The sequence below is a fragment of the Chiroxiphia lanceolata genome, chromosome 8 (assembly GCF_009829145.1).
Source record: "Chiroxiphia lanceolata isolate bChiLan1 chromosome 8, bChiLan1.pri, whole genome shotgun sequence".
NCBI lineage: Eukaryota > Metazoa > Chordata > Aves > Passeriformes > Pipridae > Chiroxiphia > Chiroxiphia lanceolata.
The window spans coordinates 27,872,335-27,899,692 of record NC_045644.1 but is presented as its reverse complement, the minus strand read 5'-3'; the positions used below and the strand labels follow the sequence as shown (position 1 = coordinate 27,899,692).

Here is a 27,358-nt window from a genome sequence, read left to right as displayed (position 1 = left end):
TCTGCCCCAGAGACTTAGGCTCCTATAGCTGCTGCTGCTACAGACAACCCCGCTACTCCCTGCCACATCCCCTCACCCTCTTCTCTATGCCAAGGGCAGGGACAGCTGTGGGGAAGGTACTGGCTGAGAATGGCATGTGTGGGACACAGGAATGATAAGCAAGAAGAGGGAAAGGGAGCAAAGCAAAGGAGTAGTCTGAGAACCAGGTGTCCATTTCTATCTTTCCTGTCCAACAGCCATTAGGCATGATCACTCATTTCCATGAAGGAGGCATTTTTTTGAGTGCTGAGTTAAAAATGGACTCTCTTTTAAAAAAACACTACCTTGTGCACCTTGTTCCAATGATCTGAATTAACCTTACCTGTAGAATGCCAGCTGAAGTGCTACTTGAATGTAGGCATCTGGGCTAACCTTTTGTTTCTTAATAAATTCCTTTCCATAGTGCTCAAACTTGTAGGCAATAAAATCCAGATTTTCCACCATCCTGGAAAACAAGCAGAAGCAGTTACTCCAGGGGAAGATGCAAGAATCTTATAGAATCATTAAGCTTGGAAAAGAACTCTTAAGATCGAGTCCAGCCATTAACCTAACACTACCTTGTTCACCACTAAACAAAATCATGTTCCATCTTTGTTTGCAAATAAAACCCAGAGATCTTTTCCTGCCTGTACCCAATTGGAGGTGAGTGGGCTCCTGCTCTGCAGACAGTCTTGGCCTTGGTAACTTTTTCCTAGTCAGTGACTTTTATTCATACAGGTTCTACACCAGGCTTGTTTTGTGCAGCCTTAACATGAGCTGTGGCACTCAAGTCTGTTCATTTGAGTAAGACACCTTTTTTTAAAAAGAAACAAAAACAAACAACCCCCCACGACCCTAATGTTTCCACCCCTGAAGCCTAAGTGAGGGCCTCCTTTGTTCTTGGTGAATTACCGAGATTTACTGGAGTGAGAAATGGGTGCATTTAAAACCTGAGAAAGGCCTTGAGCTCATTGCAAGTTCCAATTTAGAGGACTACTACGTTTATTTAAAAACAAAAAGGAATTACTCTGCATCCTGAATATTCCCATTCCTATGTGTGCTTCTAGCCACTTTGAGGTTTTGTCTAGTGCAACCACACTGGATATACTTAGAGCTGATCATGCAGACACTGTGTTAATTCTCTACAGAGAGATCACAGGCCTGAGTATTAAAAGAAATAAATTCTTATTGCCATCTCCACTCCCAAAGATCATGTAAACCTTTTACAGTGTGGAAACACAGTCAGAAGAACTAGCCTTTGTAGGAGCAATATGAATGCAAACAAATTACATTCTTGAATTCAAATTGTTTATTCAAACCAGTTGTATTCTGCTGTCCCCTCTATGTATCCCTGTTGCACTGGCTTCAGATTGAATCAGCTCAAACCCATAAGGGAAGTCCATAAAAACAGAGGACCTGCATTGTTTGCATCCTGTGAAAATAGGACTAAACTGTTTTTCCAGTGGATTTTAGCATTCCTAATATTTACAGGGGGGGAAAACAATGGAAATGCAATTCCTGAATACAGTGAAGTAGCTCCAACCCACAAAGAAGTGCTAGGTATGTCCAGGTTGGGAAGATGAGGAGGAGCAGGAGGGCAGGAAGCCCTCTAGGAGGAAACCCATGCCTGCACACAATGTGCTGGGTAGTTCCCAGCTTGCAGTCACTGTTGAGAAAAATGAAGCATCTGTTCTACCTTTGAAGTTTTTCTGCTGATGATGCCAAATGTGTCTGAATTTCAGGGGAACATTTCCATCTTAGTCTCCGTGGAGCAGGAAGCTCACTCACTGAATCAGCTCGGACTAATTTCTTGGAATTTTCTTTCCTGTTAGTATGCGAGACAGAAATCATTAAGTCACAGGATTAATCTCTCTGTTAAACACTGCTTTTTAGCAGGTGAATCACTGCTTTCCAGTAGTTTTATGGGTCTTAGTGCATCAGGGGGAATTTTCCACTGGCAGAGGCTTCCCCAGGGGCTGGAGTGGGTACGAAAGCTGTACTGAAAGGGAACTCACACGTGCTTGAGCAAGTATTCAGTGCACTGCACCATCACGATGCCATCGAAGGGGGAATGTTCACACACGGTGCCGCAGACTCCATCTCTTCCTACCACAAACTAAACAAGGAAAAGATCAGGTGCAAGATATACAGGGGATAAATCATGTTCTGGCTAAATTACTCATGATGGAAAACTAACTAACAAACATGTTATTGTTCTCCTGTGGTTTTCTTATTGCTCATATCAGGATCTTCCTTGCCTTATAGGTCAGTGGATGACTTAGAGGCCTATCACAGGAGATTTTCTTGTCCTGTGAAAGGCATTGCATTGAATCCCTTTCATGCTGCTATTTCGGACTTAGACCTGTGAGAATGTGAATTTTAGCAATTCCTGTAGGAGTCTGAAAATTTGACTTAGCATGTGCTTTATGGTACAGAAAACCCAGCAACAGAAAGACAGGCCAGGGTTCTCCTTCCACATTTGGGAGCAATGCAACGTCTAGATCTGGGAAATCCATGAGGTCCCATTTTATTACAAAGCTCATCCTTATTTAAAGCTCATCCTTATTTGGTAGCTTTCTCATAGCTTGGTTTCAGGCTTTTTTTAATTCAAGGTGCTTTCTTCATTTCCCTCTTACTTGTCTTCCTTCTTTATTTCATTGTGTACACATGTGGCATAGCTGGTGACAACCTGCTGCACTCTGATTCTGTGATACACCCATGCAGTTGGTTATTTCTGCATCTCAGACAAAAGCAGATGTCTAGGACAATACTGCAGCTTGTCTCACATGTTTCCTGTCCTTTTTCTGGATTTCCCCCCACACTTCTTTTGAAGTATATTTGGCTGGACTTCTCTCCCTCAGCTCACTCTGTGCATTTGTATCACGCACATGCATCCTGCCTTCCTGCTTTCCATGAGGTTTTCACAGAGTGTGTGTGCATGATGCAAAAGGTTCACCTGAACTTTTTCTGATGCCTTACTGCAAAGATGAAGAAGAATATGGAGAAAAAGAACAAGTTCTACTGTGAGAATGGCTTCCTACATAATCTGTGTATGCATGAAAGAAAATGGAATCTTATTTCCCTAAGAATTTCTCTTCACTTTTAAACTACTGGCCTGAATACATCTGGACTTTGAAGCTCTCCCATATACTATGCAATTTTATTTTCTTTCTGCTGCCTTATGATAGTAAACAAAAAGAAATCTTGTTTACTCTCATCTGCTTGAAGCATGTCAACAAGAGACCCTGCAAATAACAGGATTCTAACTAAAGACAAATGATTTCTTCTTCAAAAATTCAGCACTGGAATCTGCTAATAATGTCATTTGCAGTGGCATAAATCAGGAATGCCTACTGAAATGTATTTTCACTGGGGTAAGTCAGTGGAAGTGAAATTATTTTAGGGGTTTCTCTTTTCATGTTACTGTTCTTAGATATGGCAAGAGCAACAAGCATTACCAAGCCATGTATCAGTCAGGGTTTTTTTCAATTTTTCATGAGGTGTCAACATTGTTGACAGTTGGAGATTAATACATTGCTTCACCCTGGGTCTATTGCAAAGTGTGAAAATAACAGTGAGACATTTTCAAATATGACAATCAAAATCTGACTGGGAAAAAGGTTGGAGATGTCAATACTTCCAGGAAAGTCTCAACAAGGATGTCATTAAATGAGTAAACAGTCTGTTAAGTGAGGACTTAAACACATGCTAAATTGTACTATTTCTAGGATGTCAGGAAAACTTGTAAGAAGAGAAAACAGAGGAAAAATATCATGCTTTTCTTTTTTGCTCTGGGATGCTAGGCCAGCATTTTTATTTCATTTGATTGAATGTAATAAAATTGCATTCTGCTTTCATTTTTATACCAGATGTCTACCTACCCCTACGTCTGTGTATCTGTCTTACCCCCTCAAGTGCAAAGGGCAGCTTCTGAAAACGTGGAAGTGCATTTGTGTTGGAGAATGCCCTGACTCTGCCAGCAAGGCAGTCAGTCTGCCTCCCCTGCCCTGCAAGGAACAGCCTTGCTCACACCAACCCTGCCTGGCCAGATGCTGACATCCCCTTCCCCTCTTTCTCCCACTTGACTCTAAGTGGTCCCTACCACAAGGCAATGGGAGTCCTTTGCTAAGTGCAAGTAACATCAGGGTGCCCTGTAAGGTTTTTACCTGCATAGGTTTGTCATACCAGCGATTGGCCCCGTTTCTATGGTAGCCTCCTCCGTGCAGCAGTTGCAATGCCATGTTTGTGTCATTGAGTTCCACCCCACTGGGGCTGTCCAGGCACACCAGGCATATGCACCGTTCAATCATGTCAAGAGAGTCCCGGTTAGTAGAGTCTGAGGATAAAAGAGGGAAATGTTCACATCCTCTTACCTCTAAGTGCAGGACTGGCTGGGGAGCCCTGCTGCCTTGGACAGCATTGGAGATCTGCAGTGAGCTGGTGTTTGCAGAGCTCTCTCCACAGCAGATCATCTCAGTGCAAGGAAACCTTATACCAAGGCATTAATTCATGTGTTAACTTTTGTAATATCTCTGTGTATCTTTCATATGATTCAATAATATCCACTTTCTTTCTCTGCCTTTCATTTCCTGAAGTAATTATATTACAAAATGGATCTATTTTACTCTTAAAGCCAGCAATGCTTACTTATTTTATATATAACAGTTACAGAGAGGACAGGGGAAAATAGAAAATTTCAGAGCTCACGCTATTGCTGCAGTATTCTGCTCTGGAACAGCAGGGCTTGTACTGGTTTTGTGCTGTTCTCCCACTGAAATCCTACAGCAGGGCTCATATTGTTTTTGTGTTATTGTATTAAAACCCTCTACTCTCTCCTGTCCCTGGTCATTAGGTTATATTGCCTACATCACATGAGGAAAATATCTGTGGATGAGGTTGTGAGGTTTAGATTTTGAACATGATTTTGCCAAAGCCATGGGTTGCCACATTCCACTTCCTTCCTGTCACTAGTGTACTGCTGAATAAAATGGGCTTTTTCTGGATCTCTTTCTGTTTATTTTCCCTATCCTTGCTTATAGAGTTGGACTACTGAGACTATTTTTACCTTGTCCTCAGTGTGTTCCTCCTTATTCGTGGTGTATTTATGTGGATTTTTTTTCTCCGATTCTTTATCTAACTCAGAAATATTATGAAGTTTAAGTGTTTGTTTGCATCTGAGGACCAGTTTGAAGCATAGGAAATTTCTGATTGTGAGCGCTTAATACAGTTCTTAATTGAAGGGATAAAAGTGTGGAACATATAACAAGAACTTGTTTTATTTAAAAGCATATAACATTATTAATTGCTGTTAAATGGTTGTTAACAAGATCAAAGAAAAAAAAGGCTTTCAAATGTCAGCTTAGAATTCCTTCCATTCTTAACAGATCAGCTTTCATCTACTGGTTTTGCTAGATTTTGGTGTAAATGATTTTTGTTTCAGGATGTTCTTAACTAGAGATATGAATTCAGATTGATCAAAACTTCTTTCAAGTCTATGCTGAGTTCAACAAGTCTGTGCTCAATTCAGGAGATGATTTCAGCTGAAAGAGTGGAAAAATATTTAAAATTAAACAAATCTCATTTGCATTTGAAATACGTGGAGCCATTTCAATATATGCATGTTTTTAAGGTTTGCACATGTGGAAAGTAGATTGATCCTCTGAAAGAACAGCATTTTTCAAAGTAAGAAAAAAATGCACCTTCCCAGAAGGAGTAACGTAGGTTAGAGAGGAGCTAGAAAAATAACAGATGCTTGTTATCATCCAGGTTCATTCTCTAGATGCTTTGTAGTAGAAAAGAGCTCAAATACGCAAGAAATTTAAAAGGTGTCAAGAGAAGGAGAAGCAAAGTGGTAGCAGTGACTGAGAAGGGAGAGGGGGAGCTGTGGCCTTTTGCAGGTTATGGTAAGGTACTATCTATTGCTGTTTGGCAGCTCCTGTGAGGAAACATTAGCAGCCATGGGACCAAGTGGCAGGGATGGTCAGCCTGACTCCTTGCAGGCTGTGTGGGGACCTGGTGGAGTGCTGATTGTTGTCTTCCCTTGCCCACAGAAGCAGAGTCCTAGGGAAGGCACCTGGAGTGCCTGCCAGCTCCTACAAACACTTGAGCCAGGAGATTTCATGTGATGGGGCATGTTGAGGTTTCTGCCAATGATCACTCTACATGTGAAACACCGGTGTCCGTATGGAGTGTCTTCAAAAGTGTTCATATACTTCATAAGGAAGAAGACGTCCCTGTCCTCTTGACTGTAAAGCTCTTTCAGTATCTCCCACTGCAGGGCTGTCCATAATTGTGGAATTTTTTTCATTGATGGTCTGGGTATGTTGATGCAAAGGCTGAAAAGATCCTTGTGAATGGAAGTTGCCTGGTATACATCAGCTTCTGGTGTTTGCAGACAGGCACCTTCAAGGAAAAACTGCTTGGATAGTGATTTACAAACCGTTCCCAGCTTGCTCAGCATTCTGCTTTACGCCATTTGATAGGTTTATATATATTTCATTGCGGCTGCTACCCACACATCTTTGACAGATACGAAGCCCTTATCTGACATATGGCTTCAGGGTATCTGGAGTGTAGGTATTAAAGTGAATAAAATTAAGCTCTGCTAGAAACAGAAAAGTAGGGGAAAGATGGCCTTACAGAAGGAAACAGACATGTCTAGAGAGCTGATCAAACACTGAAAAAATTATCCTGTGAAGCAGGCAATAAATTGCACAAGAACTCATGAACCATGACAAGAGCTGAAACAGAGAAGTGTGAGAACAAGCCTAAGGCCCTGCAAGACTTTTCTTGTCCTTCTGCCTTTCTAATGCGCAGTTGCATTGAATTGGCCACTCAGCTGTTGGTTAGTTGAGGTTTTTGGTTTTAGTTTTAAAAAGGAAAATACAGTACTGAATCAAATTCAGATATAGTATGCATGGGACTGCAGCCCTTATAGCAGTAAGAATTCACTCCTTTACTTAGGAGGGGTGAGTTGGTTCTGCATCCTGAAGACAGTTACAATACTGAGTGTGTTTATAAATCAGTGATGGCTGGGATTATTGCAATATCTTTGAAACCTTCTCACCTAGAAGACCTATCATCTATTTTTCAGGTCTGTGCAGGCCCATGGATACATCTTCTTCACAGCCTCTGCAAAGGACTGTATAGGTCTTCTCTATCTCAAAGCATCCTCTCTTGCCCTGCCCAAAACAGAACAGCTGTGGAGTGACGCCTTTCACTTCACATTGCTTCACAGGTTTTCTCTTCCTCTGTTAGTTATGCAGGGCTGCTAATGATCTTGTATCCATGTGTACCAGCAATGCATTCACCTATATAGAGGAGCTGGCTAATATCAGTGGTCCAGAATGGGATTCCTACTTAGATTAGAGAAGGCTCTGTGTGGTGCTATGTGGTGATATTTGCTAGTGCAGAATTTTGGTTTTTTCAGCTCCATAACTGAGTTGGTTTGCTTCCTGATTAAAATGAATATTTTGGCAAATGCCAGGCCATCTAAAACACTATAGAGATGGTTCTGCTAGTTTTTGTTTATTTTTTTTTTCTTTCTTCTGATGTAAGTTTACAAGATGATTTTGTGGCAGGTTTCAAGGCATTCATTGTTTTACTTAAAAGCGTGACATGCAAACAAACAATTAGGTGTTTACCTCAATTTTCATTAAAATAAGGAAGGAAAAGAAGGGGAAGGACTAAAGATGAGGCTGGTGTTATGTAATATTGCTGAAATAATGGCCAGGACTCTGTCTGTGTGTGTTTATCTATACTAAGTTTTTATAAGCACAGATAACACTTGAACAAATGAAGGGAAATCTTCCTTGGGATGGTAAACATACTTTGAGACTATTGGCAACTCTTCTATATTCCAGGGCATTGGTAAAACAGCAATATTTTCTGTAGCATTGCTGAACTGGAGATAAAGAGATGAGTTAACAGTATCTTCAGGAGGGAAAAGTGAATACTTCAGACATGTAAAATGGCACGAAGAGGGTATTTACTTCACTTAGCTTCTCGGTAAAATACATTAGGTATGATGTAATAAAGATCACTGACCTCACCCTTTATTTTCAACTGTTTCAAAGTTTGACATTCAAGTCCAGAATCTGAGACAACTAAATGCTGCCTGTTGGAAGAGAGAGAGAACTGTCCCCAGATAATAACTGGTGTTGTCTTTCCTAATACTTAAGATTTGGTTGCATCTGCTGTGGTACTTTCTCCATTGGCTAGAGTGAGTACACAGCTAGATTCAATAGGTGCTTAATTTGTAGATGCCTTTTTTAGGTAAGATAAAAAATGTCTGACAGTTGCCAAAAGCTAAGAGAATGCCTCATTCCTACTGGTACGAAATGGATATGAAGAAAGAGACAAATCACAAAATCTGATGTAATGTAATTTATGCGATGAAAAACAGAGAATGGAGTGAGAGTTTTTACATGGCATTAACACATAAACATACACAGCCAAAGGGTCAAGCCGTATCTGCTGCTCCCCTGGTAACACATATCTGAACACTTACACATATCGAGTTTCCTGCTGCTGCAAAAATTCAGCAGGAACGTTGCACATTCAGTCCTATATTTGCTGTGACGTTCACTTCCAGCAAAGAAAGGCAGTGATGGTGAGGAGGAAGAGGAGGAAGATGATGAAGAAGAGAAAGCTGGGGTTGTGGCTGCTAACCTTTCATAAGGATCGTCCTGGCCTCTGCCCACTCTGTTCTTCCATCTGTTGTCAGCAGGCCAATTGGAGGCAGCATTTCCTCTTCATTCTCTGCCATTTTGGCTATCTTTTGTAACTGAGTGAAAAGATCTCCCTCACTGAGACGACGGAAATTAATGACAACATCCAAAACAAAGAACTGCAAAAAAATGACAGAAGTCAGAAAAACAGTCAGACCCTTTGTGGTCCAACATTTTGCTGTTGCCTGGGTAGGTGTTGAGATGCTGAAGTCCTGTCTGGAGAGCCAGGCCTGGAGGCAGTGGAGCACAAAACCGCTGGGGACTGGCCCAGGGCTCACCCCTCCTGTGTTTTAACACCAATGTAATACCAGTTACTATAGAAGACTTCCATTGTGTATTAGACTCAAAAATATGCCATTTGAATAAGCTTAAAAAAACCCTGAAGAGATAAAACCAGAAAATATGGAAATAATTTTCATGGTACTATTTGTTTAAAAATAACCTAGACAATTGAGAGAACTGCCTATTGGGGTGAAGAATGGGACTTCCTGGAAAAGGGACTGCTGGAATCTACCCCTTCATTCCAAGAGGGCCTGCAGGCATGACTCCAGTACTGCAAATAGTCAGGTTGGGCTATAAGATACTCTGCCCAGCTGATATACTCTGCTGGCATATACTCACTGGCAATTACTGGTTGGGGCAGATTCACTGTAATGCTTCAATATTTCTGTGTGCACCTGTGCTAACTTCTTCAGGCACACCTTAGGCCCCCCTACAGGGTGTATATGCCATGCACACATATATCATGGTGATATATATGCCATTATATTGTGTGCCAATACTTGACTGCCAAGAGAAGCGCATTTCCCGCAAATGCACTCTAAGCAGATACTTTTTCTCTGCGGTTTCATCTCCGTGTATTAAACATTTTTGTTTGAAAGAGAGAGCAAATGAATTCTGCCACATTCCTACTTTCTGCATCGCTGTTCTTGGAACATGATGTGGGCCAGGGACAAAAATGCTGCAGAAGCATCTTTTGGAAATATTGACCGCAAATGCTTGGTAAGAAGTGAGCTCATACGTAGCATGCTAATTGCATTTCTGAACAGAGATTAGATTAGGCTCTTCTGGAGTGAATTTAAGCAAATTAAGAAATATAGAAAGGTATAAAAAAAGAAACTCTTTTACCTGATTGTTACAAGCAACAATGATGTGTTCTGGTTCTGGCATTACATTGCTTTTCTGGGCCACAAGGGTATCTTTGGTAGGTCCTGGAAGGCGATAGGAAGAAAAGAGTCCATAGTATTGCTTCATACAGAGAGGATGACCAGACAGCTGTCCACGAGAAAAATCAGCAGGTAAAGCATGGCTGTAGAAAGAGAAGGAGAAAAACAAAGCAAGAGGAAAAGAAGGGAGAGAGAGACAGAAGGGAAAAGAAATCTAATCTGTCCTTTGTTCTGTTACAATTAGATCAGGTATAACACAAATTGAATAATAAAATGAGATTACAGTATAAGGGAAATAGATGAATTCCCATACCAAAGTTAAATACATCATTCCTGGCAGCTTCATGCATATTCATTAAGCAATTGCATTATCATCTAGTGGCAATGGAAAGAATAGCAGGTCACAAGCAGCTTTGGAATGCGCGTAGGAAGCCTGCCTAGATGGGATTCTGGAAACTTGGCAGGACAGAAGTCAGCAGAACAGCTGGAAAAGAAGTAGCACCTTGAAGAAAGGTACTGATAAAATTCCCTGCAAATCACAGTGGCCCTGTGCTGTGCAGAGTTAGAGAGTGTGTGAGAGGACCCTGCTTGATGAACAGGAATCACTTGGGCAATACGGAGGGAATTTCTGTTTTCCACCGATCCTTGATTTTGTGCTAATTCTTACTTAGACCTATGGGGTAATATGCACTGAAAACCTATTCCTTTTTGATTGGAAGGTATCTGAAAATAACATCTAAAAGGCTTCTTTAGTGGCCATAAAAAAAAAAAGTGATATCACAATTATGATTATGGTTTGTAAAACACCCCACTGATGCTGCAGCAGGAAATAATGGTTCTGTTGGTTGGGAGAGGCTGCAGAGACCACAGGAGGAAGATGATCTTGTGGTTCAGAGGTTTTCCCTCAGAAAAAGAGGACTAAACTTCCAGTTTGCAGAGAGGGGCAAAGGCAAAGAAGCAAGCAAGCAGGGTTACTGTCATACAGCTGATAAGGGGTAATGTCTTATGCTAGTTTATCTTGTTTAACCGTGTCTTTAGAACTGTTGGAGTTCTGAACCAGGGGTATGCACTTTAGTTCCCAGTTTTCAAACTTTCTGTATCGCTTATTTCCTCATAAAGGTGCTTAATATTTTTGTTCCTTATCAGCAAAACAGGGTGTTCTTCCACATTTTGCACAATGCAGAAATCCCCTTATACTTAACACTTTAAAGAGAATCTGTCATAATAGAAAATAGTGGGATAGCATGGTAGATTATATAGAAGACAATCTGTACTTATAGCAGTTAAGAAAGGTGTTATTAACGCCAACTGATGGCGCTGGAAAATCTTGTACTGATTTATATGTCTGTGTAAGATCCTACAGCTATTTTTTATATTAGCAAGGTAGCCTTTGTTTGAAATACTTAGTCCTGACAAAACTGCATGGAATATCTGCATAGTTAAGGCTAAACACTTGGGTTTGGGCTTAAATATTGTACATCTGCATGTGGGATGATCAAGAGAAGATAGCAGTACACTTGCTGGTACAAGTCCTTAACAACAAGGAACTGAAAATGTTACAATTATGGTGTCCTCATAGTTACACAGAGACAAGCAAACAGTAATGACAAATGAGGATACAGTAGTGAGGATTTCAGTGGCTATTGATTTAAGACAAGCAAATCTGATCACAGGAGTCTTTGGCTCTAGAGTAGTGAGGTCAAAACAGTAAGAATTTAAATTATCCTTTGTTTGAGCAATATGGTTCCTTTATCTCATCTCAGATGCTGTCATATAAAGATGCAACTCCAGCAGTATGCAATAGTACTTCACAGCACACCAGTGCTGGTGTATGAAGTTGCATGGCATATCTTGGACTAAAGCACATGTTCTTAAATAAGTAGCTCTTCTATACTTTCTGAGTAGCTGTCAGACTTTTGAAGTGAAACATCAAACAGCTTATTTCTTTCTTTTATCTTATTCATAGATGACAGGAACTTTATTGTTTGAATTCCTCATCCAAATAAGAATTGGTTAAAGCATATTATTTATTCTCTACTATGGTGTGGTCTCTGTTGTGCTTGGCTGTCCACTGTTCCTATTCTTCAGGGAGCAGTGGTTTCAGCAGTAAACTTGGAACATACTAAGTGAGGCTAAGAATTGCTATGTAAATATTATGTTATGAGTTACTTCATACATGACTCGAAGAATCTTGTATTTCCCCAGTGTTTATATACAGAAACTAACAATTGCATAAGTAACTTACTCTGACTAGCTACTGAGCCAGCCTGTCTGTGGTGAGGCTTCCTTCCCCTAAATGTGTTATTTGTCTGTTGTGGTGAGGCTTCCTTCCCCTAAATGTGTTATTTCTCTGTGGGGAGGGAGGATTGGTGTTCTAAATGCAGAGTGCAGGACGTGGAGGGGGTGCAGTGCCCTGGCAGGTAGAGGGTGCCAGCAAAGGTGTGCAGGCTTTGTACCCACAGTGCTGGTGCTCTTTGGGTGTGGAGAGCACAGACTTCCTCTGGTGTTCTCGGTAACTCTGTTAGACAGATTGTGCCTCTCCTTTTGGGTTGCACTGTGCCTGCTAGACTGATGACTACCGGCCATCAAAAAGGATCCCTCTTCAACCTGTTACATTGCAGTAAAAAAAGCGTAAAGTGCATAAAAAATTGCTGAAGCCCTTCCCTGAAGCATGCTGGAACCCCAGCCCTTCCAAGTGATGGAGGAGTGCAATACAGCCCAATTATGTATTGAGAGCACCTTTGAATCAGAAGCCCTGTGGGTACTCAAGCAGCAGCTCTCCTTTCAAGCTACTTACGTGTCCAGTAAAGCTTTGTAGTCTTGCACTCCTGAAATGAGATTAGCGGCAAACCTGCAAGTGGCAGATAGAAGTGACATCAGTCTTTTGTCATTGGGCAACACTGGGCTGTTTCTGAGAGACAGAGGAGTGATTGATGACACAGCATAAGGGGAGAAAGTCTTCTGGCTTGGCAAGAAGAGTTCCCTGCCCCCACCCAAAACCTAAATTAATTCATGACAAGAGAAATATGAAATCCTAGAGACAGTCACTTCAAATGGTTAAACAGACCACAGGAGGAAGCCTGAAAGCATTTATTTAGAGAATGGGAGCAGAGGCTGAATATTTAATAGAATCCTTTACATGGGTTTCAATATCAATACTCATAAGCTGTCCAATTTATTAGAGTACTTCCTGTCCTAAGCAGATATTCTTTTTGCAGAGCTGAGGACAGGTGTATTATTTCCTGACTTTGTCCATTTGCACTGTGTCAGAATGGAAGGCTCTGAGAAAAATATTTCCTTGTTAAAGCACGTGCATTAGAAAATGCAAAGTGGAGGTTTTTTGAAAGCTCTGTGCACAATAAATTTAGTCAGTAATGAATGGAAGCATTTATAGTTATGTTTAAACTAAAGTAAAAAGATGCATTAGCTGTCTACACAAAATGTTAAAATAATGCATATTGGTTTCAAGGTTCTGGCTGTTTTATAATAGCATAAATTCACATGCAGTTAATTATTTCAGTAATGAGCAGCTAGAGAGTGCTAAAAGCAAAGAGGAAAATTGCACTATATGAAGGTAGATTTGGTTCATTTTGCTGTTTCAAAAGGAGGAAACGTTTTGGTAAAGGCTGAAGAATGGAATCCTGTTTTAAGGGTGTCTGGAGAGGTATATTCTGTGCTTGGCTACGTGCTTACCTTTTCTCTTTTTAAATGATAGTAATTGCCCACAGTAGCTCAAAGGAGAAGGATCAGTTCAGGGCTGGGAATTATGAGCCAGAAGGAAGCAGTGTTCTTGGGGAAAAATGATTTCTGAATTCTTATTCTTAGATCCCCTGTGTTTCTGGTGCCCTTCTGGGCATCTGAAAGGGATAATGTAATACCATCGTGGCCTTTTCAGTTTGCAGAGTGGCTACGAGTCATAGTGATGGCATGTTAAAGATTATTTTCCTTCAAACTATATGGCAGAAATTAGTATTTATTTTTTTCCTCACAAAGTGGTTTACTTGGATTACATACAATAAAAAGCTTTGCAAATATTCCTTAAAAATATAAATCTCATGGCATTTTTTTCATGCAATAAATGTAATAGTAATGACATTTTCCTTTCTGAACATTAGTATGAGTAACCCCAGAAACACTGCCCTCAGTCAGCAGGCCTAGTAGGAAATCATTTAATGGCTACAGCCCTTATTTTCTAATGAAAGTTGATTGTCTTTTTGCAAAAGCAGTACATTTAAAATATCCTTTCATTTAGCAAAAGCTGCAAAGTCGTAGTACATTACCTCAGCTGGTCATTTACATCCTTGAAATACTGACGAGCAAAGATAATTGCTGGGCTGGAATTGACTGGAAGAGCTAGCCGGTTGTTGAGGTACATGTCATCCAGCCAGTAGTTAAACACCTAAGGGAAGGGGACACGAAATCTTAAAGCTACAAAACAGCACGTGGAAAGGCAGCCCAGGGGTGAGGGGACAGTGCTTGGTGCTCCTGGTGTCAGGCATGGGCTCTGATTAATGGAGCTGCTGAGCATTTTCAGCCTGGGCTCCGCGACCTCAGCTCAGCTGAAGTCAGCCACAATTCCATAATCCTATTTTTCAATCAATGGCAATTTACAGTGTGTTCCATTAAGAAGTAAACAAGCTCTGTATCGTGGTGCTTTGGGTATTTCGTTGTTTGCTTCTCCCTACAACCAAAAAATGCTTGAGTACAACATGTTAACTCTTGCATAGTGATTAGGAGATGTTTAAGAGATGGGACAGAGTTTTACTTGTGATGGCTTTCCTCAAGGGGCTTCAAATATTTGTCAATGATGCCAAGATGCTCTACTGATACTGTTCTGTAGCAAGACAGAGAAGGAAAAGAATTTCCCAAGCCTGATGGTTTGGTCCCGCAGATACTGGCATGTGGATCAGGCCCCTGGAGAATTCTCTGTGTCCACTGACACAAATACAGATTGCTGGTGCTTGACCCAGACACGCTTACTAAATTTCTAACTGTTTTTATTGAAAACACAGATGTACAGTAACTGCATTTGTTTATGTCTGAGCAAAGATTGAAGAATCATTATTTGGAAAATGGAGGCTTTCATAAAATGATCAAATGGTCTTTCTGAGCGGGCAAGCTTTGCATATGGTAACTATAAACAACAACGAAATTATGCAAAAATAATTACAAATGCATGCATCAGTTGAAAAAGTTTTCCTCTGAGATATTTCATTGCTGTTAGAACAGATGCTTCCCCTACAATCTCTGGAGTCTTCAGGAGAACATACTAGAACTATACTCCTGGCAAGTTAAATTCTAAATAAAACAATTTCTGATTTAACTTAAGAATCAGGTATTTCATTTTAATAACCAGTATTTAAAATTGACATATTTTCAGAAAATGTTTACGTATCCTTCCTCTGTAGTTTTCATGCTGTAAGTGGTTAAATGAGCAGCTGTTTCGTGGAACACTGTTTGCTATCAGGAACATTAAATGATAGTTATCTTAGACACCAAAGCCATGAAGTTCTATGATCAAAGTAACAAAACAAGATTGGGCAGCATTTCATTCAGAAGTGAAGCACTGTATTAAAAATAAAAGCACTGCCAGTACTGTAGCCTTTTTTCTCTGATTATAGCAGCAATTTGATGGAGTTTTCTTGTGCGTCACACAACTGAAAAGTACAGGGAGAACCACAATTCACTGACATGAGTAGCAATCCTGCAGGATTTCACTGATCCATGAAACCATTTTCCTTGCTGGGATGGAAAGACTTCAATAAAGTTCTTGTTTTCAGCTGCCACACAGGGTGAACTGCAACTTTGTGGAGTGATAAAATCTACTTCAGCTACGGCTTATTTAATTTTCCTGTCTTAGGAAGTAGAAAGCTGGACTTTTTAAAAGGCTGAGGTCTCAGCATGGTCTATGTGACAGATATACATGTATACATGTATGTGTATATTTGACAAAGTAAATACTTCAGGGTAAAAACATTGGTATAGTGTCACAGTGAATGGCAAATAATAGTTCAGTTTCAAGAGAGTAATTCCTATCCTGAAGTATTCCATTCCAGAACAATTTGAGTGGATCAGAGCTTTGGGTAGATGTGTATGCAAGGCACTTTTTATAGCCCTATCAGAAAGCATTTTTCATTTCAATAAAAAAATCTAAATCCTATTATTAAAGGGAAAGGAAGAAATTACGTCCAAAACTGATGTAATATAGTGCTTCCTACAGGTCTTGCTGACACCTCTGTGCATGTACCTGAGGTGAATGAATGTCTTTATTGATGCCAACAAACTGTTGATCTGAAAACATAATAATGATACAGATTTTGACATAATTTGAAATATCTAGCCTCGTATGTTGGAAATATTCATTCCCCTTGTCAGAATCTGATGTGACCCCTGTTTGCATTGACCAGCTGAAAGAAAACAGTGATTCCATGTAGAAAAACAGAAAGAGCTTGTAAACGAGCATCATCCAACACAGCAATTATTTTTCTCATCTGTATTTGCTTACCCAGTTCATCGTCTTTTCCCTTCTTTCCTCAAGCATTTTCTGCAAGGATTCTCCCAGGCCTCCTGGAATTCCAAACTGCTCCACTATGACCTTGGTCTTCTTAAATTGTTCCTCTGGCACCAAGTGTTTCATGCACTGTAGGTACATGCCTAAGGTCTGTTGCAGTGGTGGAACTGGAAGTTTTGGCACTGCCTAGTCATTAAAAAAATATACATATATAAGCAAGTAATTCTACTTGTTCCTAATCTGTCCCCTTTTTTATTTCTTTTTTTTTTGCTTTTGTTGCTGATTAATATATTGCATCCATTTTTTAATTGATTTATTCTGTTTTAGCAGCTGAAGGCATGATTACTGCAAATGTACTCTCCAGTAACTCTATTTGAAAGCTTTCAAATGGATAGACTAGGGGAGTAGTGGAAAACTACTAAGGAGAATATTCCTTGTTAAAAATTCTAGAAATCGTAGGACAATGAGTCATGGTGCAAGCATATAGTCTCAGCTAGGCTCTAGGAAATCTGCAAATACATGACAGCATAGTAATATAATGCCTGAATAAAAGGTATTTCATTAGTAAAGAAGTACATTTAGCTTGTGATTAGTAAAACCATGGGTTAATACTTGTCTCATTGATAAAATGAGTGGTTATAAAGCTACAGAAATAGAAAACACACTGGTCTTCCTGTTTATTAGTACTGACTAGGTACAGTCCTCAATAAACCTGTGTTTTACCCTGGCAAACCTTTGCTGTCAGTCTGTCTGGAACCCCCATAAATGGCTTGATAAAGCATTTCTGTTTATACTTGCTTTATCCTCATCCTGTTTTGGAGCAACAGTATCTGGGAAGAAAAGAGTCTCATGCTACTCATGCAATTAAGCTTCCTTTGTTTTTTAATGTAGAACTAACCAAGTGAAGTGTAATTAGTAATTTAAAAGCCAGAACAGTTATGGGGGTAGTGGGAAAATCAAACAAGGAGATAATTCATAAAAGACTGGGAAATTGCAAAAGGCTGTGATGCTCTAAGCATGGCTCCTCAGGGAGGTGGCTGTGTCCCCCACTTGAGAAATGAGCATCTAATGCAGCTATGCTTGGCCATTAGTGATTGGTGTAGGCCATAAACTTTTGGAGGGTTTATTTTTCTAATTAGATTTTTACCTATCTGCTAAAGTAGGCAAATTTCACCTTTTTTTTTTTTTTTTACTACATCTTGGTGTAACAGACATTGATTTTCACAGGATTGCAGGACCAGAGTGTCATTTTGGTTGGAAGAAAGGACTAGCAGTCACCTTGTTCCACCTGCTGCTTAGAGCAAATCTAGCTGCAGACTTCTCTGCTAGTGCATGCAGGGAGGGAGGGGGTGGAGAAAATGCTCTGAACAGTAGGACAGTCTCTCACTGTCCTCTGAGCTCAAATACCAGCTCTGCCTTTTGACATCCACAGAAAAGTCAGTGCTGCATTACGCTTCCCTATCTAGAAACTGAAGATTTTAGATACTCGTAAAAAGTGTCATAGGATTCTCTTTTATTAATGGAAATGCAAATCCAATTTAGCCTGTAATGCACCCTGGATCTCAGAAATAAGAGAATGGCAATTCTACAGTTTCAAGCTATGTTTAGTCAAGACATATTTCTTCTGTCATTGATTTCTTGGCCAGTGGGAACAGATGTGCTAAACAGTATTTCTTTTTGATACCTGGCTTCAGCCTTATCTTTCTGGATAAGGTTACTGAACAGTTCATGACTCTGCTTAGGAAAAAAGCTTTAAACTCAAGAGGTTGACTTCTTACAGGCATACACATCTGGCATCTCCTAAAGCAGCTTTAAAATGAATCATATGTGATAGTTTGATAGTTCTGTACTATTAAAAAATAATTACATGCCATCCCTGACTTGGTAGCAATGCATCTGCTGTTGTATAATAATATTTCACTTACTGGAATTCTTCATAGGATGTTGGGAGAAAGAGCGTATTTGGATATGAGAAGTGTTCCCTGAAATGAAGAAATAGGCTCTGGAGAGCTTGGGTTACAATTATTATATCAATTTTCATTAATTTACAGTATTAAAAGTTGTTAAGTCTCTTCTTTTTTTCTTTTTGTTTTCCCGAAACAGTCACTTACTGTCTCATCTTTACTGCATGTATCTTTCTCTTTCTTCTGCGTGTTTTTTTCTAGGTCAGGCATTTCTGCATTTCTTTTTGGTATCTTTTGTTGAGGGCAGAAATTGAAGCCACTTGGGGGCACTTATGGAGCCTCACGCCTCAGTTCTGGAAATAGAAAAGATTTAAAGTCCTGTCAGTACCCATTATTTATAACCAAAATGCATGAGGGGAGTATTCCCTGCGCAAGCATACGCAGAGGCTTCAGAATGCAAAACTGAAGAGAAATAGAAGTACAACAGTCAAAAGTAGCTAAACTGAGCCCTGTGGAGATTGCTCTGACATTGTTTGTCTCATTTTGCTATAAATTTATATATTCAGAACTATCTGATGCTCATAAAAGGTGCCTTCTCAGCATGGTTTATTTTGTCACTGTAATTTACTTTGCAATTTATTGTGGCGTGATCCGTGCACTGTTGTATGACTGTTATATGTTAGCTGGAGGAAAGAGGTGACTTTTCTTTGAATGTACTTATGTTGACACAGGTAATAGTAAGGCTGCATTTTTCTATCTACCATTTTATATGAAAGCACCATAGTCTTTAAATGTATTTGTCACTGCATGGTTCCATGGATACAGTGAGCTGCTGTGCTAGAAGACGTAAAAGCTGTAGAAAGGAGCTTGATGGAGATGTGCCTTTGCCCCCTGCAACCTAGAAGCTCACTGGGTGCCAGTGCTTTGGGGCAAAGATGTGGGCTGGAGGACCCCATGAGCCTGCCTAAGCTGGCAGGCTGGCTGTGAGAGGACTGGCAGCAGTGGCATACACTGTGCTTCATACAGCAGTCTTCTCAAATAGCATGTAACTATCCAGGGAGATGGCTTAACCTGCCAAAAGTCACAAAAGTAATCTGTGACAGAGCGAATACTTCCACTGGTGTCTCTCTGGTATTGTGCTTATCCTGGTTTTGTTTTCTAAAGATGCATCTTACTGCTTTTCTATACAAAAATAAGCTATATGACACACGTATTTCTTGACATAACAGTGCCCACACCAAGCAATTGTCATTCAATTATGATAGTACTTAAATGCAGCTAAAGTAGAGCAAGTTCTTTGTGTTCAGTCAGATCTTGATGGATTACAGTTTTTTTGGATTTATTTAATTACTTTCCACTGTGTGTATGCGAAATATGAAAGACAACACATGTTGACTATGTAGAAAATACTTTCCTTTCTGTAATCTTTGGGACTATACATTCAGGACACTTGAGATATTTCTAAAACAGCTTTGAAGAACAATTTGGTTAAAAATCCTACAGTGTAAGAAAGTGAGATGAAGAGTTCTGCTTAGCAATGGGCAGAGATGGCTGTGCATTATTCCTCTCCTGAGGATTGGCTTGGCTATTCCAGCTCTGCCAATGTGTATGTGGTCGCTGACACCTGGTGTCGATCCTGTCCTGCAATGGCTTTCAGTGGAGCCATGTGCTGTGAAATAGGTTGTATAGGGTTGAGAGATGTCCCCGGGGCCCTGCAATGAGCCACAAAGCAAACTCGTGTTGATCCGTCATCTGCTCACAATTTCAACCCAGGTGAGAGACGATTTCCCTCACGGAGAGGCCACATTAACACACTGCACTGCTTCCCTCCCTCTCGTGTGCTGCACTGGTCTCACTTAGCCCTGCACTCTATTCCTAGCAACACAGGGTCAAAGCACTTCAAATAATGGTCATGTCCTGTAACTCTTGGAAGACTGTAGCTTGCCCAGTTGTTTATAGACTGGCTCCCCACCTGTGTTCAAATACAGAGCAGCCATTTTGTCTTTAGAGCCCCTAAAACTGTACTCCCTTAAAGGGAAAATCCTGCAGGTATTCTTCTCGCTGGGACTTTTGTTCTTTCTTTCCCTATGTTTTTTGTCAAAAAAATAACGGTGGCATCACACCCGCTACAAATCTGTACTGTGTCTGTGGGAAATGCTACTACCAACAGACCCGATCCACATATCTGTAAAAACAGTGTGATAAGGAGTTTGGAGGTGGTAGCCTGAACTGTGCTTTTCTCTGGCATGGGGATGAACGGAGGCTTTGTCTCTGGTTCAAGGGGTGACAGCTTAACATCACACACAATCCTGTATTTGCCTAATAAAGGACAAGAAAACTGACACAGGAGAAAATCCTGCAGAAATTCAAGATAACTTCAAAGTTGCTCACTAGAAGGCTGTGAGGCACATTGTCAAAGTTATTAGGCAAAAACATATAAAATAATCCTAGCTGTTTTTATTTACAGCTGGCTTAGCTGGAGGGCTGGAGTGAGAGGCTTAGCAGGGGGGCTGTGAGTGACAGCAGGTTGAGGAGCGGGTGGCCTTCCCCACAGCTCAAAGCAGCGACTCAAATCCACAACAAAAGGCACTGATCTCTCTGCTAGCAGATAGCAGAGGAGGACTGAAATAAGCCCATGTGCTTATAGTTGAGTTCTCCATACATTGTGGACTTGGGAGGCAGCTTGCAGTATACAGTATTGTTGGGCAATACACTCAGCCCCCGTCTATCTAGTCATCCTCACTCTCAGTGTTATCAGGAGAATAAGCTTCAAGTTCTCAGGAATCTCTGCTTACAGTTAAGAGGGATGTCTGCGTTATCAGGAATACAACTGTGAAGTGCGCGCTGCTGCAGCCGCTGACATTGCGAGAGGAGCCAGGAACCGCCCTGTCGCCGGCCGTGAGCTCCCTGCGAGCAGCGCTGGACCCGTCGGGGAGCGCCCACGCTCCGCCGGAGGTTGCCGGCGCGTCCCGAGCCCTTCCCGAGCCTTAGTCCCGGGGGCGCCCCTTCCCTCCCAAACCGCCCGTCACGGCGGGACACGCGGGCGGCGGGCGGCAACGAAGCGGCCCCGTGGGTGCCGCCGGAGCCGCGGAGTTCGGCAAGGGGAGCCCGCTCGGCTCCGCTCCGGGGGACCCACCGCCCCCTTTCCCCGCTCCCAAGCCCCTGGCTCTCCCGGCGCCTGCATCCGCACCGTCGGGGCAGCGGGAGGCGTGGGGCGCGCAGCCCGCCCGCCCGTACCTGCTCGTCGGGGCGCTCCGGAGCGGCTGCCGGCCGGGCTCTCGAGTCGCGGCGGCTCTGTCCAAGGTACCGCCGCCTCCTCCGCGGCCAGGTCCCCTCTGGGCGGGGGCGTGCGGAGGGCGGCTCGTCTCCGCCGCTGCCTGGCTCCTCCCCGCCCCGCGCCGCCCGGCCCTGCCCTGCCCTGCCCTGCCCTGCCCTACCCGCCCCTCCCGCTGCGCGCAACAGGCGTTGGTGCCTGCGCTGCCCCCGCGGCTGTTCCGCCCGTGCGGGAGCCTGTGCCCGCCGGTTGCACCGGCGCCAGCTCGCCCCGTGCCCGCCGTGTCCCGTGAGGGGGGCGGGGGGAACCGGGCAGCGCCGGGCTCGCCCGTGCTCTCACCGCCGTCGGGGTCAGCCGAGAGGCTCCCTGTGCGGCGGGGAAAAGGGGTCCGTGAGGGGACTGCGAGGGGTCACTGCGCTCGCTGCCCCGCGTTGCCACGGGGGTTGTCGCAATTGCCGAGCAGTGTCGCCGCGGGGCATCTGCGGCTCCTGAAAGCTCCGCGGCCGCACAGGGGCGGGCGGTGCTGCCGGTGGGCTGCCGGCACCAGGGCCGGGAGGGGTGGAAGCTGCGACGGGGCGGCAGCGGTGCCGAGAGGGGTCCGGGCTCTGCGGGAGCTGCCCCGGGGCCGGCAGCAGTAGCGGGAGCGCGGGCGGCGGACCGGAGGCGGCACCGCTGTGGCCGCTTACCGCAAAGAAGCGGCTGCGGTTTAGGGAAGCGAGGCTCACCTCCCACCGCGGTGGCCATCTCTCCTTCGCCAAATCCCTGTGCCAAAGAGCTGTCGCGCTGTTTTCATGAGTTTTGCGCCGCGTAAGCAGTGACTCGCCCGCCCCGGCAGGAGCTGCGGGGCCGCGCGTCCCGCGCAGCCCAGCGGAACCCACTGGCCGTGAGTCCGCGGGTCCCTCGCGGCGCCCGGATCCCCAGGGACGGGTGGGAGCCCTTAAGCAGGCGCTGTGGCCGTTTGTAATTTTTTTCTTTCTCTCTTGAGATTACAAGTAATTTATTTTGTTTCCTAATAAGATAGGAATTAAAATAAACGATTTTATTTAATATCAACAGAAATCTGCAGGGAAAGCTATGCAGTCTGGTTGCGTTGTGGTTAGATCGAAGGTTTCCACTTTTTGCAAATGTTTGAATGAAGTACTTCACCCATCTTTTGTTTTGTTTAATCCCTGTTAACCCACTGAGACAGACACGTTGCAATTGGGGCAGCATTAACACCACGAAAGGCATTTTCTAGTATTGTCTCTTAACTGCTGGTCATGTAATTTTTTAAATACTCAAAAAATTGAAATTCATCATTGTGGGCATTAAATTAAATTCGCATAAGAATACAAGGAGCTGTTTTTAGGCAATCGGTAGCGTGTTCGCAGTGGGATGTTGCTTGCTCAGACCTGATATGTTGTGAAGAATGAATGAGAACATTTTGTATTGGGGTCTTCTCCTGTGCAATTTTGGTAGCTACTGAGATAGATACTGCTATGGGGAATTGTTACCACAGGGGTTACAACGAGCACAACCAGCTCCCTCCCTCAAGCAGCCCTCAACAACAAAACAAAAGACAATCGATCCCCTTCAATTCCATTTATTCAGATTGTATTATTCTTGTAATTTGGACTTCAACATAATACAGCATATTGCACTTATTGGAGAGCAGCACAAGAGAGAAAAAAAAAGTACAATACTTCAGTTTATTCTCAAGGAAGAATAAAATGTGACAGTGTGACAGTTGTTGCTCTTCTTAAATATATGAAACCAACTGAAAGTCTGAGTATATGTACACAAGATTTCTTAAGTCCCTGAATAAGCCATTTGAAATTTTACACATACTTTTTTTGCTTTTCTTGTATTTTTTACAGAGATATACAATATGTCACACACAGTTTCAGCTTGAGGACACTCTGCACAATTATACCCCAGCTAAAAGGCTGATGAGTTTTTTGTTTTCTTTTTGGTGGGTTTTTTGGAAGGATCCCCTCAGATTTATGGCAATGATTACTCCAATAACTTTCTTCAGTATTGTCCCCCCATTCCCCATCCCCTCCACTTTGCCAGAATGCTGAAAGAAATACCAATTAAAAATAAATCTAGAAGAAAGCCATTACATCATGACAAAGGTTAAACTGTATATATTGCACATCAGTACAGAAACATAATGCAGTAACACTGTCATCCCCCCCTTTCCCTCTCTCTCCCCCACATGTCCTTCCTTGCTCATGGGGCTGGGCTGCATGGGGGAAATCTAACTGTACTCATAGTCTGATGAGTCCTCCTCAGACACCCCTTTCAGGTCCCTGTGGTATGAGTCCATGCCATTCTCATCCATCTCACCCGCTGGCTGCAGGCTTTTGCCCACGCCTTTGCGCTCCTCCATTTTGATGGTGTCATAGAGTCCCTTAGGTCCTTCCTCAAGGAGGATGTTCCTCTCAGAGTGAGAGGGTTTCATTTGGCAGACGTTTTTGAGAAAGAGGAGGACCGGGGCATAAAGCACATTGGCGAGCCCCATGCCCAGATTGAGCTGTGCAAAGCCCATGGTGTGCACAATCTGGCCAGCCACGATGGGCCCCAGGGCGTACGCCACCGAGTAGGAGATGTCTGCAATGGCGTAGACGCTGCCGTAGACAGAGACGTGGCGCACGTCCACCAGGAAAGCCAGGGTGGGCAGCAGGGCTGTGTCCACCAGGGCGATGCCGAAGCAGATGCCACACAGGGGAATGATGACCTGCCCAAAATTCCTGCAGGCTGGCACCAAGCAGGAGCTGGCGCCGATGATGGCCATGCCCAGGGCCCCGTAGAACCACTGAAGGTGGGGGTACGCAGCAGCCAGCCGGACGGTGACGTAGACACCCAGCACGTGGGGGAAGAAGGCGGGCAGCCAGGTGAGGCCCACCTCCCACTCGCTGGCCCCCATGGAATCCTTCATCCAGTTGGCGATGGTGGGCTCCAAGAAGGCCAGGGGAATGTTGCAGGTGGCCAGGGCCCCTGCCACCACGGCGATGTAGGGGTCGACCATGAGGCGGTGGATGGGGGTGCCGACAGGCATGTTGGCCCGTGCCCCGGTGGCGCCGGGCGGTGCCAGGGCCAGCAGCAGCAGCCCGTCGAGGAGGCAGACGCAGGCCAGCACCAGGAAGGGCACCCGCTTGCCTGCGAACTCGTAGAGGACGCCGCCGAAGGGGGGTGCGGCCAGGCTGCCGAAGGAGATGCAGGCCAGCGCCGTGCCCAGGGCGCGGCTCCGCGCCGGCTCCTCGGCGTAGCGGTCGGCGATGAGGGCGATCCCGGCGGTGTCGGCGAAGGCCGATCCCAGCCCCTGCAGGCTGCGCGCCGCGAAAAGCGTCGCGTAGTTCTCGGCAAAGGCGAAGGTGGCGGTGGAGAGGAACATGACGGCCAGCCCGGCCAGCAGCGGCACCTCGTAGCCCACGCGGTCGATGAGGGTGCCGCTGAGGGGGTTCACCAGCAGCTGCAGCATGGCTTTGGAGGCGAAGAGCACCCCGATCTGCACGTCCTCGTTGCCCCCCGTGGCCGGCGGGTACCGCGCCGGCAGGAGGCTCCGGTTGCCGCCGCCGCTCCCGTTGCCCCCCGCGGGCACGGACGGGCCGGCGGCGCCCCCGCCGCCACGCATGGCCGCGATGTAGTCGGGGATGATGGGCACGATGACCATGTAGAGCATGTTGTCCAGCAGCAGCGCCACGCACACCACCATCAGCAGCAGCCGCCGCTGCCGCCGCGCCTCCCCCATGGCGGTGCCCAGTTGCCGCCGCCGCTCGCCCACCGCCTCCGAGAGCCGCTCCACGGCGGCCCGCGCCCGGCCCGCGCCCCCCGCCTCCGACATCGCCCTCAGCGCCGCCGCCGCCGCCCCGCCGCCCGCATGGGGCACGGCGGGGGCGGCCCCGCCGCCTCCACCGCCCGAGCTGCCGCCGCCGCTCACCTCCCGGCGGCCGCCGCCAGCCCGCGCCGCCGCTGCGAGGCGGCTCCGAGGGGCCGGTCCTCCATCACCACACTAATAAGCGCCGCGCACGGAAACCCCACCCGCCCCCGCCACCGCGCCGGCCCCGCCGCCCGCCCTCCGCGCCCCGCCCCGCTGCACCGCGCCGGACACAGCCGGGGGCCTGCGGGGAGGGGGTGCCACCGGGACCTTCCCGCCCCGGGGGTGTGCCTGGGGGGACGGGGAGGCGGCGGCACCGCCCCCGAGGCGGGGGCCCGACGGCAACTCTCGCCGGCCCGACGGCGGGTATGGCCGCGGGTGTCAGGGGGCCGCTGGACGCGCCTCCGGCTCTCCTGCAACCTCCCGGCGCCTTCTCTCCATCGCTTCCCCCCGGGGCCTGGGCGGCAGCGGGCTGGCTCCGACGTGCGCCCGCCGGTGTTGCGGGCAGCGGTCCCGGGTGCTCTCGGCCCTGTGCCGCCGCCGCCTCGGCGGGCGGTCCAGAGCCCGGCCAGCCGGCGGAGGTCGGAGACTACCGGCTGAGCCCCTGACCGGTGCGAGCCGCAAAGACCCTCTGTCCCCGAGCCGGAGCCGCCTGGAACAGCCGCCCCCTCCCCGGCCACCCTGCGCACCCGGAGCCGGTGGCTGCCGCCGTCTAACCCGGGAGCTGCTCGGGGCTCGCCGCCAACACCCGGCGCGGCTCCGCCCGCGACGGCGCAGCTGGGCCAGGGCAGGGCATGGGGCCGCCCGGGGGGACTTAGGCTAATCGGGAACGCGGTTAGGCAGGGCTGGGCTGAGCCCTGCCCCTCCTCGGGGGTGTGTGAGACCACGGAAGCTTCATTGGAAAGCAGGAGAGCAACTGTGTTCCTGCGTGCGAGCGTGTCTAACGCTGAGACAAACACCAGGGAAATAATGCCCAAGTGCGGTGGTGTTGGCGTTCTGCCCGCATTTTACCGGGCCAGTGTGGCAGCTGGAAGCCTTGCAGAGGAAGGGGCCTCACTCGGTGCAGAGGCTTTGGTGTTAAGAAGGTACTCGTACCATAAAGCAGCATATCATTATTCCTGTAGCAGAAATGACATGTGGGCTGATCCAAGGAGGATCTCTGCAGAAGGCTGTATGAAATAACTGGATCTTTCAGCAGAGCAATTCCTGAGTAGATGTGGAGTTTGGGCACCTTCATTTGCTTGCGTAGCCGGGCTTTCACAGCTGAAAGGGAGATGATTTATCTGTCAGTTGTTGTATCTTGCTCTGTTGCAAGAAAACCGTCTAGATGGCCAGAAAGACTTTAAGATGGATCTCTGCATGGAGTGGCATACAGATCCGATGATGCTTGCACAGAAGTGGAACCTTAAGACACAGTTAAAATAATAATACCTCTAGACATCCATATTGTCCTTGCTATCGTTATTTGTTACTCCTTTATTATACCTGCTATAAAACTATGGAAATACACCACTGAAAATCGGGATAAAGCTCTTGACCCGGGACTTGAATAAGCTATTATCCTAAATGCTTCAAAAGCTAAATTCAAGCTATAGAAGAAAGGTATCAGAAGGAATAGAAGAGTCTTATTAAAAGGGTCCTGAGCTGAAAGCCATGATTGCTGCACTTGGCTGCATGGTTCAAGGTATTTGTCACCTGTGAGGTTGATTTAGTTGGGAAAAAAAACAAACCAAACATCACAAAGGCCATCCTTATCTGATTCCTCAAGCAGACCCTGGGGTCTACCTGAGAACATATTTCTATATAGGACTGTGAGCAAGGAGGAGCAGCTACCCAGATGATAATGGAACTGCTGAAGGATGCACCTCCTGTTTGGGATGGATATCACGTTTGCAGT

The 27,358-nt window shown here is 45.2% G+C and overlaps 2 protein-coding genes across 4 annotated transcripts in view; both read right to left on the bottom strand.

The window, feature by feature from the left end:
- Positions 1-22,349, bottom strand: part of CHAT (choline O-acetyltransferase) — a 33,051-nt gene extending 10,702 nt beyond the window's left edge. Inside the window, exons 1-11 of one of the 3 annotated variants that reach the window (XM_032695290.1) lie at positions 22,328-22,349; positions 18,536-18,681; positions 16,419-16,610; positions 14,194-14,312; positions 12,711-12,764; positions 9,876-10,056; positions 8,689-8,866; positions 4,185-4,354; positions 2,034-2,134; positions 1,715-1,843; positions 362-484 (exon numbers count right to left, since the gene is read on the bottom strand). In XM_032695290.1, coding sequence (XP_032551181.1) covers positions 362-484; positions 1,715-1,843; positions 2,034-2,134; positions 4,185-4,354; positions 8,689-8,866; positions 9,876-10,056; positions 12,711-12,764; positions 14,194-14,312; positions 16,419-16,610; positions 18,536-18,598 — 1,310 coding nt within the window. In that variant the 5' untranslated portion in view covers positions 18,599-18,681; positions 22,328-22,349. Of the gene's footprint in view, positions 1-361; positions 485-1,714; positions 1,844-2,033; positions 2,135-4,184; positions 4,355-8,688; positions 8,867-9,875; positions 10,057-12,710; positions 12,765-14,193; positions 14,313-16,418; positions 16,611-18,535; positions 18,682-21,123; positions 21,146-21,565; positions 21,744-22,327 lie in introns of those variants that run through there. The other 2 variants (XM_032695288.1, XM_032695289.1) reach the window with 2 other exon arrangements.
- Positions 22,350-23,168: 819 nt separating this feature from the next.
- Positions 23,169-25,428, bottom strand: SLC18A3 (solute carrier family 18 member A3). The gene has a single exon (XM_032694935.1). The coding sequence runs from the start codon at positions 25,426-25,428 to the stop codon at positions 23,842-23,844; it is 1,587 nt and encodes a 528-aa protein (XP_032550826.1). The 3' UTR covers positions 23,169-23,841.
- Positions 25,429-27,358: the final 1,930 nt, after the last annotated feature.

What these genes read in the sequence shown, in the direction of transcription:
- SLC18A3 (XM_032694935.1), bottom strand. Translation starts at nt 25,428, where the DNA reads ATGTCGGAGGCGGGGGGCGCGGGCCGGGCGCGGGCCGCCGTGGAGCGG.